The sequence below is a fragment of the Poromitra crassiceps genome (assembly GCF_964638095.1).
Source record: "Poromitra crassiceps genome assembly, chromosome: 13".
NCBI lineage: Eukaryota > Metazoa > Chordata > Actinopteri > Beryciformes > Melamphaidae > Poromitra > Poromitra crassiceps.
In genome coordinates, this window is record NC_139644.1 from 2953262 (window position 1) to 2966284 (window position 13023).

Sequence of the window (13023 nt, forward strand, 5' to 3'; positions counted from 1 at the left end):
TATGCCGCGACACATGCCAGGGAAGTGCAGCTTCATCAATATGTGGCATTTCAAAGGTAAGTACCAATTATGGCTCACGAAAGACAGACCACGCGCTAAATGCAATCTGTGCTGTAAAGTGCTGCTGTGAAGCGGAAAAGCACGAGAGCGGAGCTGCTGTTACAAGCAGCCCAATTCATCAGTGAGTTTATTGACATCAAAAATCACATTGTGTAAATATATTTTGTAAGAGTCCATATCGCCTGGCCCAATTTACAAATGAAAATCTAGCCCACTTTGTAGAAAATACCGAGATATATCACCTTTAGCCATTCAGCCTAAAAATACTGAAATATGATTTTTGGTCCATATCACCCAGCCCCACTCAAGATCTTTGTTGTCGTCACTGTTGGGGCTAGTAACGTATTTTAGTACTAAATGACCATGTTCGTTTTTCAATTATTGTCATCTGTTAGTAGTTACATTGCATAGAATATTTTTACTCACTGAATTTTTCATGTATACACCAAGACTTTACAAAATGTTTGGTCATGGAAACTTGGTTTAAAGTCATGGAAATCCATTGGTCAAAATGTGTATGAACCCTGTTTAAAGCTGTGCAGAAGAATTGACAACAGCAATGGCCTCCTATATTCCAATGGTCGTTGAATACTCACACTGTCCCAGCATTGTGGACAAAGTTAATCATATCACCATTGTCTCAAAAGCCTTGTGCCACACTCAATAATGATTTCCGTCTTGTAGCTCTGACCTCAGTTATTGTGAAATGTAAACAAAAAATCTAGTGTCCCTGCTCAGGAAAGAATTTGTGCGAAAAGTTAGAGTACATCTCAATTAGCTTGTCTTTTATTTGTTGATTTGTTGAAGCTGAAAGATATTAGTGTTAGTCCTACCCAAATTAAATTGTTATATTATTTTTTAATGAATCGAACACAGCAAGTGAAGCTTAATGGGACACTGTCAGAGACCAAACACTGCAACACAGGGGTCCCACAAGGCTCTGCATCTTCACCAATACATTGTATACTGTACAATGACTGCAGGAAAGTACATCCCAATAATTTATTATTATTGTTTTAATTTGCGGATGATACTGTGATTCTGAGCCTTCTCCATAAGGATACAGATCCTTCTGTGTACCAAATAAATAAAAATCTGAAAAAAATAAAAAGAGGAAAGGGACTTTTTTGGATTTCAAAGATTTCTTTTGGTCAATGTGGCTCATGAGTAGGGCAAGGTTGCGTGCTGCTGACTTTGATCACAAAGCTGCATCTGACCGTGTTTGCCATTAAAAAAAGTGTGCACGTAACGTTACAGAACGTAACGTTGCAGAACGTAACGTTACAGAACGTAACGTTGCAGAACGTGACTTGTCTTTCACAATTGCTCGGCCCCAGATCAATCGGTGTTTAAAACGCTATCTGAACAAAGTCAAAAGTACAAAACTGCCCATTGCCCCAGAGACTATTGTTAAAGTGTTGATGAGACTGACTCATGTCAGTTGACTGGTTTGATGTGAAAATGCCTTGTGATACCAAGAAATGGTGACTGAGTAACACTAACTAATGTAACTATATAACTTTCCATCAGGTCAAAGGGCGGCTACTTTAAAGAATCTAAAATATAAGATAGCTTTGATTTATTTCACTTCTTTGGTCACAGCATAATTCCATTTGTGTTATTTTATAGTTGTGATGTCTTTACTATTCTAATGGGTAAAAAGGGAAGAAAAATATGGTGTCAAACCTTTTGACTGGTAGTGTATCTTAACTCATTGAGTGCCAGCCACTTTTGGAGAACGGAAGCTCCCAGTGCCAGAGTTTCAGAGCGTTTTCAGTGATTTCTCGAGGCCCACAGAATATTGTGTGATATTACTATGTAAACACCGAACACGCACAAAGAACGAGGAGACTCTCTTCTATCATCTGCAAAAAAAAGTTTATTGATCCCATTTTCCCTTCTTTAGTTATGAGCCGGAGAAGATAGGCTGTTTTGAGCAAAAAGACAGTTTTCAAATTATAAGCTGAGATATTCCGCCTTTTGTGAAATGCAGCATTTCAAGCACATTCACTGACGCTAGCTAATATTTTCTGATGTAGTGACATGGTGTAGTTCTGTGGAGCCTGCGTGCCCCACCCCCCTCTACCCGCCTTAGCTGCAAACTCCTCCCCACACGCACCCAGTCTATTTTCGGAGCCTCCGTTTTTGCGCCGGGCAGCTCCCGGCCGTCTCCCAGCGCGACAAGGAAATGCCAAACGGGACTGCAGGGATAGGTTTGGCCCTTCGGCGTTGGGTGCTGCCTTTCTGGCGGGTAATCGTGTGGAGAAACTATATGCAGACAGACAGACAGAGGCAGAGGAGCTCAGTTGTGTGCGCGCGGATTGACTGATGTTCGCAGCCCGACTTCAGCTGCAGACAGAGCAATCTATATGGCTCTGGCTGCAGCATGCATCGGCTTCTCTTTGATCACGGCTTTTTGCTGTAGTTTTCCGGACCTTTCTGTCATCTGGAGAGCACTGTCGCCACCTACTGGGTCGGTAAAATAGGTTATAGACCTCCAATAGCTACAATATTTGTACAGGAGATGCACGAGGCTTTGATCCACGTCCCACCGTCAAAAAACGCAATTGACGACTTTAGTCGTCTTTGGCACTCTACGTTACTATTCGAATTGACGACTAAAGTCGTCATTGGCACTCAATGAGTTAAGATGGATAGTTTCTAGCAAAGTATTTAAATAGAACTGAAATAACATACCGTAAATTCCGGACTATAAGCCGCGGCTTTTTTCCCGTTTTTTGGCCTTTTTTGCCCCCTGCGGCTTATATAACGGTGCGGCTTATCTATGGATTTTTCCAGCAAACGGCCACTCGGGAACCTCCAAAATCTATGGATGTTGGTATGAGGCAGAACGAGAGCAAGACAGACATTATGAGAGCGAGACCCTGATTGGATGATGTTGCAAAAAATGTGCCTCGCGACCTGATTGGAGCACTGTGCCACTACTCTCTCTCAGCCACTACGGTAAAACACCCTCCCTCCTCCCTCGCTCCGGGGGGAAAAAGGCAGCGATTGAGCCTGAAAGACAGTCTGAATGAAATTGAATGTAACATTCCCAATTCTATGTATTACATTCTAAAAAACTAACAGCAACATTTTGGAAGGCTAAGCCACACAACTAGCTCGTTGTAATCTAACATCATGCTTCAAAAGATGGAGAACTGGCTGTGTTACGACGATGGCGGCGATTGAGCCTGAAAGCCATGTCTGAGACAGTAGCGACTAGCGAGACAGGAACAACAACAGCAGCAGCAGCAAAGGATCATGCACAAACCCGAGACGAAAGGGACTGTCCGTCAGGGCGCGGACGACTGTGTCAGCAACTCCCTCCCGACTACCAGGAGAAAATTACAAACTTCGGCGAATTCACACAAAGAAAGATCAAGGAATATTCCATCGGACCGGAGCAGATCATAAATATGGATGAAGTGCCTTTGACGTTCGACCTGCCTCTCACTAGGACTGTTAACAAGAAAGGTGAATCGTCCATCACGTTGAGAACCACAGGTCACGAGAGAACGAATTTCACTTGTGTTCTTGGCTGCACAGCATCGGGAGTAAAGCTCCCGCCGATGGTGATTTTTAAGCATCTCACAATGTGTGATTTTGTCTGGGGATTAGTGACCTGACTTTTGTTTTGTTGAAATGTTAATAAATGGGAGCTTCCCCAAACAGCCATCTCTTTCCCGACAATCCCCTCTGTGCACGAAGCCTTACATATGGTAATTAAACATCAAAACACCCGCGGCTTATAGACCGGTGCGGCTTATATAAGAAAAAAATAGTCAACTTTGAAGGTGCGGCTTATAGACCGGTGCGCCTTATAGTCCGGAATTTACGGTATTTCGTTTTTTGGGGGACCTGGCCAAGAAAAGCAGCACAAAGTTACAAACGCTACAAACAAACATGACATGATTAAATAACATAACATTTATGGAGAACTAAATGGTGCAAAGCACATGCTGTTATAGAAAAGTAAATCCGTGCAATCCTCCGGCCGGCGCCATTGTACGACATGCCCACCTATTAAGCCCCGCCCCCTCCTGCTGCTGCTGGGGGGAATGGAGCATGGCCCCCCACCAAACGTCGCCTTGCAGCTGGGCTTCACTCCTCACTTAACCCATTGATACCTGATGCAGCATTTGTGTGTGTATCCCTTTAAGACCGCGAACCGACGCGGTTTGCGGTCTTAAAGGGATACACACACAAATGAGGCGTGATTTCTAACCCCACATAGGATAAGCAATAACCACGCCCTGTGGCGCCGGGATTGGCCAGGACCATTGAAGCTTGGGACTAAAGCACCTGGGGTTTTTCATCTTTTAAAATAAAGATGGTTAAAAAACTATTGCTTGTTACATTTTCAGTGCTGTACCTTTTCTCTGGGTAAGAATTCAGCTTGAAATTAACACGTTCACTGCCATTGGCGAGTCAACTCGTCAAGCAGAAACCAACGGTTGACTGCCAATGGCGAGTCAACTCGTCAAAAAAAAAAATTGACGGTGGGACGTTGATCTAACCCTTTTACATCTCCTATAAAAATATGAGAGCCACCGAACGTGTACAACCCATTCCACCGACCCACTAAGTGGCGACAGTGCTCTCCAGACTAGAAAAAGCCGAGCCAAAACTGCAGGGGAACACGCGAGGAAACCATTCTCATACTGTAAAATGGATTGGCGAAAACGCTTTCGCTTTCGCGCTGGGAGCTGGCGGTGGGGGATTGCAAATTTGCATAATAGATTATGGGTGCAACACACTTTGAAACACCGGCAGAAAGCCCACAATCGCACGCAGCTTCATTCCAGCTGAGCTCACAACCGAAACGAACGAGCCCCATGCAGACTCGCCCAAAGAGCGGCCGCCAGCAGCCAGGCAGCACAGGTGGCCTGGCATGGCATGGCCTGCAAAAAAAAAAAAAAAACGATACTTGGCGTCCAAATATCGATACAATATCGTCAGGCAAAATATCGCGATACTATGGTGTACACGCAAATGCTGCATCAGGTATCAATGGGGTTAAAGTATTACAGCTGCTTCTTCTACCAGATTTACACCATTAGATTACTTTTGCTAACTACATCGTGCACGGCTTAGACTGTAATTCATATTTAATGTAATGCCTATTTAACTTGGATTGGAAATTCATGTAAATTCAATGTAAATCATATGTATTATGTATATTGTACTAGTCACGCTGGGATTACTGCACTGACGACATTAACGGCATCACCTAGGCAAGTGTGTCACGCGAACGTCACGCTGGGATTACTGCACTTGTCGTCACGCTAGGATTACGTGTGATGATGAGGTCGCTGTGTCACTAGATTACGTGTGGCGTGAGGCAGCGTGTCTGGTCTTCATCTTGAAACTAGGTCGAGACCATCATTTCTTTATCTCTGAATATTGACATGACCGCTACGCTGCATAATGACGCTAATCTTGCATACTGTGGCAATAAAAGTGATTCTGATTCTGAGGAAACACTGGCCTGTTTGTCTCTGTGCTATCTGTCTGTTTGTCTCTCGGTGCTATCTGTCTGTCTGTCTGTCTCTCAGTGCTATCTGTCTGTCTGTCTCTCAGTGCTATCTGTCTGTCTCTCAGTGCTATCTGTCTGTCTCTCAGTGCTGTCTGTTTGTCTGATGACCTGTCTGTCTCTCAGTGCTGGCTGTCTGTCTGATGGCCTGTCTGTCTCTCAGTGCTGGCTGTCTGTCTGTCTGTCTGATGGCCTGTCTGTTTGTCTCTCAGTGCTGTCTGTTTGTCTGATGGCCTGTCTGTCTCTCAGTGCTATCTGTCTTTGTCTGATGACCTGTCTGTCTCTCAGTACTATCTGTCTGTCTGATGGCCTGTCTGTCTCTCAGTGCTATCTGTCTGTCTGATGGCCTGTCTGTCTCTCAGTGCTATCTGTCTGTCTGTCTGTCTGATGGCCTGTCTGTCTCTCTTTCAGTGGCTCCCCTCAGGTCCTCAGTCCCAGTCTGTCTGCTCCTCCCAATATTCAACCCAGAAGAAGTTCCAGACTGTTTACTAGTGCCAGCTCTACTGCAAAGGTACACACAGGGCTACACACTGCACATGTCTACTACACACTACTAGGGCTGCCCCCTCCAGGTAGATTGGTTTATTGTTTGGTCGACGAGATTCACGTTGGTCGAACAATCGCTGGTGTTAAGCATTTCGTAGGAGAAATTCAATTTCATAAAAATAAAAGCGATCCGGAACGAAGTAATGTGCCGCGGAAGCAAGTTGCAACACGGACCTTTTCTAGAAGCACACAGGAAGTGATCCAGGCTAGAGACAGGCAACCACGCGTGATTTCTATTCGCACATAGGATAAGCAATAACCACGCCCTGTGGCGCCGGGATTGGCCAGGAGCAACACTGGAGGGCACGCAGCCCAGCCATTTCATGAACCAACTCAATAGCTCTTGAGAACGGACAGCGATTTCGAGAGCGGACATTGAAATTAATTATGGTCACCTACCTTCCTTAGCATAGTAATAATAATAATAATAAGCATAATAATTGTTTTTTAGTAGTAGTTTATAGTTTTTTAAACATCTTTATTTTAAAATATGAAAAACCCCAGGTACTTTAGTCCCAAGCTTCAATGCTCCTGGCCAATCCCGGCGCCACAGGGCGTGGTTATTGCTTATCCTATGTGCGAATAGAAATCACGCGGCAACCACAGTTGGCAGAAAGGAGAACAACCAGCAGAGCGATGGAATTAACAATTAAATGGCTCAGCTATCAGCGCAAACAATGGACACGTTTCAGCACGCAGCCACCATCAGCTGTTAACAAGCTCTTGAGCTGTTAACGAGCGCAGTACGCACCTTATGAGATGAGACTGACAGTCGTCAGAGATGCACTCCAATTCCGGTAATGTTAGACAGGCTGTTATAAGATGTTAGCATGTTACTGGAATAAATCGCAAAAGCTGTCCTTTCTGCCAACTAATTAACCATGCCACATGTGCTAATGTTACATAACCGTCGCACAGGCTTTCTCTGAACTGAGCAGGTGGCCAGGTGTTCCATTGCACGCTGATCAGTCTGTCTATTCAGGTAATGTTAACAACGCTAAAAAGTACACTGCAATTTTTTTTTATTTTTTTTTTAAGACCCTGTTTCGACCAATCGATTGGTCGGAGCTGTGGTCGATTTCTGGTCGACCAGGATAATCTTTGGTTGAGGGCAGCCCTACACACTACGTTACCTGTGCATCAACCACAGCATGTCAATTTTCTTGTGTGTGCAAACACACCTTGGCGAGATTAGAAAATATATATATTCTACTCTATTCTATTCTAGAGGTAGAGGGGACAGGTATAGGGAAAGTAGAAGCATCAAAAAAGTATTAACCCTATGTTACTACTCTGCCCCCCCGTCTGCCTGCCTGTCTCTCCTCCTCTGCTGGTCTGTCTGCCTGTCTCTCTCCCTCTGCCTGTCTGTCTGTCTCTCTTCCTCTGCTGGTCTGTCTGCCTGTCTCTCTCCCTCTGCTGGTCTGTCTGCCTGTCTCTCTTCCTCTGCTGGTCTGTCTGCCTGTCTCTCTCCCTCTGCCTGTCTGTCTGTCTCTCTCCCTCTGCTGGTCTGTCTGCCTGTCTCTCTCCCTCTGCTGGTCTGTCTGGCTGTCTCTCTCCCTCTGCCTGTCTGTCTGTCTCTCTCCCTCTGCTGGTCTGTCTGCCTGTCTCTCTCCTGCTGGTCTGTCTGGCTGTCTCTCTCCTGCTGGTCTGTCTGGCTGTCTCTCTCCCTCTGCTGGTCTGTCTGGCTGTCTCTCTCCCTCTGCTGGTCTGTCTGCCTGTCTCTCTCCCTCTGCTGGTCTGTCTGCCTGTCTCTCTTCCTCTGCTGGTCTGTCTGGCTGTCTCTCTCCTGCTGGTCTGTCTGGCTGTCTCTCTTTCTCTGCTGGTCTGTCTGGCTGTCTCTCTCCCTCTGCTGGTCTGTCTGGCTGTCTCTCTCCCTCTGCTGGTCTGTCTGGCTGTCTCTCTCCCTCTGCTGGTCTGTCTGGCTGTCTCTCTCCCTCTGCTGGTCTGTCTGGCTGTCTCTCTCCCTCTGCTGGTCTGTCTGGCTGTCTCTCTCCCTCTGCTGGTCTGTCTGCCTGTCTCTCTCCCTCTGCTGGTCTGCCTGCCTGTCTCTCTCCCTCTGCTGGTCTGTCTGGCTGTCTCTCTCCCTCTGCTGGTCTGTCTGCCTGTCTCTCTCCCTCTGCTGGTCTGTCTGGCTGTCTCTCTTCCTCTGCTGGTCTGTCTGGCTGTCTCTCCTCCTCTGCTGGTCTGTCTGCCTGTCTCTCTTCCTCTGCTGGTCTGTCTGGCTGTCTCTCTCCCTCTGCTGGTCTGCCTGCCTGTCTCTCTCCCTCTGCTGGTCTGTCTGGCTGTCTCTCTCCCTCTGCTGGTCTGTCTGCCTGTCTCTCTCCCTCTGCTGGTCTGTCTGGCTGTCTCTCTTCCTCTGCTGGTCTGTCTGGCTGTCTCTCCTCCTCTGCTGGTCTGTCTGCTTGTCTCTCTTCCTCTGCTGGTCTGTCTGTCTGTCTCTCTCCCTCTGCTGGTCTGTCTGCCTGTCTCTCTTCCTCTGCTGGTCTGTCTGGCTGTCTCTCTCCTGCTGGTCTGTCTGGCTGTCTCTCTCCCTCTGCTGGTCTGTCTGGCTGTCTCTCTCCCTCTGCCTGTCTGTCTGTCTCTCTTCCTCTGCTGGTCTGTCTGGCTGTCTCTCTCCTGCTGCTCTGTCTGCCTGTCTCTCTCCCTCTGCTGGTCTGTCTGGCTGTCTCTCTCCCTCTGCTGGTCTGTCTGCCTGTCTCTCTTCCTCTGCTGGTCTGTCTGGCTGTCTCTCTCCTGCTGGTCTGTCTGGCTGTCTCTCTCCCTCTGCTGGTCTGTCTGGCTGTCTCTCTCCCTCTGCCTGTCTGTCTATAGGAGAACAGTAAGAAGTTGAAGATGAAGTTTCCCACTAAGATCCCCAACAGGAAGACTAAATGTAAATCAGCCAAACAGACGTCAAACAGCAGCAACCTGAACGACAGCCTGGACATCTTGAGGCTGGACCCCAGTGCTCCCAGTCTGGACAAGACCCCACAGTATCAGAGACAGGCAGCAGGTACTGCTCATAGTTCGAGATGCAGTGATTCACCCCCACCCCCATTTGCTGACTTTAACTAAGAAGCTTCCTCTTTTTCACAACAGGCACACTCTGTCTTAGCCGATGCTATTTGCATTGCTACCATAATGCTAGTTTACCCCCCACACATACACATTAGCACAAGCACAGCGTGACATATTATCAAGCTCCTTACTTGGAATAACCTAGATCCACAAAGTGGCTAGACACTTAACGTTTGCACATCTGCTGTTGTTGTGTCATGTACTGTTGGTATAGATCCATCAATAAGGCTGTTTACTAGCTAAACCAGCTTTGTACTGTTGGTATGGATCCATCAATAAGGCTGTTTACTAGCTAAACCAGCTTTGTACTGTTGGTATGGATCCATCAATAAGGCTGTTTACTAGCTAAACCAGCTTTGTACTGTTGGTATGGATCCATCAATAAGGCTGTTTACTAGCTAAACCAGCTTTGTACTGTTGGTATGGATCCATCAATAAGGCTGTTTACTAGCTAAACCAGCTTTGTACTGTTGGTATGGATCCATCAATAAGGCTGTTTACTAGCTAAACCAGCTTTGTACTGTTGGTATGGATCCATCAATAAGGCTGTTTACTAGCTAAACCAGCTTTGTACTGTTGGTATGGATCCATCAATAAGGCTGTTTACTAGCTAAACCAGCTTTGTACTGTTGGTATGGATCCATCAATAAGGCTGTTTACTAGCTAAACCAGCTTTGTACTGTTGGTATGGATCCATCAATAAGGCTGTTTACTAGCTAAACCAGCTTTGTACTGTTGGTATGGATCCATCAATAAGGCTGTTTACTAGCTAAACCAGCTTTGTACTGTTGGTATGGATCCATCAATAAGGCTGTTTACTAGCTAAACCAGCTTTGTACTGTTGGTATGGATCCATCAATAAGGCTGTTTACTAGCTAAACCAGCTTTGTACTGTTGGTATGGATCCATCAATAAGGCTGTTTACTAGCTAAACCAGCTTTGTACTGTTGGTATGGATCCATCAATAAGGCTGTTTACTAGCTAAACCAGCTTTGTACTGTTGGTATGGATCCATCAATAAGGCTGTTTACTAGCTAAACCAGCTTTGTACTGTTGGTATGGATCCATCAATAAGGCTGTTTACTAGCTAAACCAGCTTTGTACTGTTGGTATGGATCCATCAATAAGGCTGTTTACTAGCTAAACCAGCTTTGTACTGTTGGTATGGATCCATCAATAAGGCTGTTTACTAGCTAAACCAGCTTTGTACTGTTGGTATGGATCCATCAATAAGGCTGTTTACTAGCTAAACCAGCTTTGTACTGTTGGTATGGATCCATCAATAAGGCTGTTTACTAGCTAAACGTACTGTTGGTATGGATCCATCAATAAGGCTGTTTACTAGCTAAACCAGCTTTGTACTGTTGGTATGGATCCATCAATAAGGCTGTTTACTAGCTAAACCAGCTTTGTACTGTTGGTATGGATCCATCAATAAGGCTGTTTACTAGCTAAACCAGCTTTGTACTGTTGGTATAGATCCATCAATAAGGCTGTTTACTAGCTAAACCAGCTTTGTACTGTTGGTATGGATCCATCAATAAGGCTGTTTACTAGCTAAACCAGCTTTGTACTGTTGGTATGGATCCATCAATAAGGCTGTTTACTAGCTAAACGTACTGTTGGTATGGATCCATCAATAAGGCTGTTTACTAGCTAAACCAGCTTTGTACTGTTGGTATGGATCCATCAATAAGGCTGTTTACTAGCTAAACCAGCTTTGTACTGTTGGTATGGATCCATCAATAAGGCTGTTTACTAGCTAAACCAGCTTTGTACTGTTGGTATGGATCCATCAATAAGGCTGTTTACTAGCTAAACCAGCTTTGTACTGTTGGTATGGATCCATCAATAAGGCTGTTTACTAGCTAAACCAGCTTTGTACTGTTGGTATGGATCCATCAATAAGGCTGTTTACTAGCTAAACCAGCTTTGTACTGTCCCTCGTTGTGGAAGCAGTCGGACGATAAGTGGTTTTCACAAACATAAATTAGTCAGGAACTCCAGCTGGAAAATTGCCATAAAAAAAAAAAAACTACGGTAACCACTCTTTCTCTCCTCCAATGCTGGGACCTGAAAGAGAGCTTTGTGTTGGATTTTGCAACCAACAACAGAACAGTTACAGTATCTCTGTCTAACTTTCGACATGTTTCGGTACACAGTACAGATTTTAGCGCGCTGGGAAAAAATGGCGGACAAAGCAAGTGTAAAAAAAAGAGTGGGAGTGTCTGTCCACCTAGGGGTTGTACCTTGTAGGTAGCAGACACACCTAGCCACATCCCAACAGACGGTCAGTTTAGGACTGGGCGATATAGCTAAAAGTACATCGATATAAAATATTTCATATCAGTCAACTCGATATCGATAATTATTGATAATTTTTCATGACCCGTTTTTATCAATTTAAAAAAGAACTTGAGAAAAAAAGTTTGCATTTAACCACTTTATTTTGAACCACCTTATTTTCAAGGCACACAGGTAATAATTATAATGTTAAAACTGTCACACACACACACGGTATGAGCGCAAGCAGTAGTTTACAATTGCAGACATGGTGACGTTTTATTTTGATGACGTAGCCTAGCGTTGCCAGCCTTCTCAAACAAAAAAAGGTTTGGTAACGTGTATTTCAGAGTTGTTTAACGTGTGGTGTAGGGATGTCAACGGTTAACCGTTAATCGATTAACCGTCGCTAACGTCGTTGTTCGGTTATTGCTGTCGGTCTATCAGTTAATATTTAAAAAAAAATAAAATTTTTTTTTTTTTTTTTTTTTTTTTTTTTTTGGTCTATTTACTCAATGAGCTCATGCCCAAACAAGGCGTGTCTATTTAGATGCTGAAATGTTAATGCTTTTTGTGTTACAAATTCTAACACAAAAAGAATTTGTGTTGAAATGTTGATGCTTTTTGTTAATGCTTGTTAATGCTTTTTGTGTTAGAAATTCTAACACAAAAAGCATTAACATTTCAGCATCTAAATAGACACGCCTTGTTTGGGCATGAGTTCATTGAGTAAATAGACAAAAAAAAAAAATTTTTTTTTTTTTTTTTTTTTTTTTTAATATTAAAAAATTATGAATTAACCGATAGGTTAATCGATTATTAGCGTCGGTTAATCGAAAGTGAAATTAACCGAAAATTGACATCCCTAGTGTGGTGATTCAGTGAATGAGCTGCCCCACAAACTAACGTTATGCTGGGCATTGATTGATTGAAGACTTTATTGACAATGAACACATATACATATCATACATACTGTATGTACATAGGCCCACCGCTATCCAAACGATAAATACACAATAAAGCTAAAAGCTTGTTTCCATTGCGGTCCTTTTGGTGGTCAAAGGTCAAGGGCACTGTGACCTCACGAACGCCATTTTCAAGATCGTTCACGCAAGATCTGTGTAAAGCCTTGATGGAATTTCTTCACATAGCTCAAATGTTTGTACCGTAAATTTCGGACTATTTTCCCCGTTTTTTGGCCCTGCGGCTTATATAACGGTGCGGCTTATCTATGGATTTTTTCGAAAAAAAAAAAACCTGAATTCTCTCTTTTTTAACACTCTTTCTAACTATAAATCCACTTCTGTTTTAATTTCCTCTCTTGCCCTCTTTTCACCACACCGCGGACACTGTGTGCACTGTAAAAAAAAACACAGGTGGTGTTGTGTTATGTTGTTTTGTTGAAATGTTAATAAATGGGAGCTTCCTCAAACAGCCATCTCTTTCCCGACAATCCCCTCTGTGCATGAACCCTTACATATGGTAATTAAACATTAAAACACAAAAAAAAAAAAAAAAACATTAAAACACCTGCGGCTTAT

General features: G+C 44.2%; 1 protein-coding gene across 2 annotated transcripts in view; it reads left to right on the forward strand.

The window, feature by feature from the left end:
* cdc27 (cell division cycle 27) overlaps positions 1-13023 on the forward strand; it is an 89367-nt gene that overhangs the window by 50114 nt on the left and 26230 nt on the right. For both annotated transcript variants that reach the window (XM_083649420.1, XM_083649421.1), the window contains exons 10-11: positions 6008-6107; positions 8954-9134. In XM_083649420.1, the coding sequence (XP_083505546.1) occupies positions 6008-6107; positions 8954-9134 (281 nt within the window). The remainder of the gene's footprint in view (positions 1-6007; positions 6108-8953; positions 9135-13023) is intronic.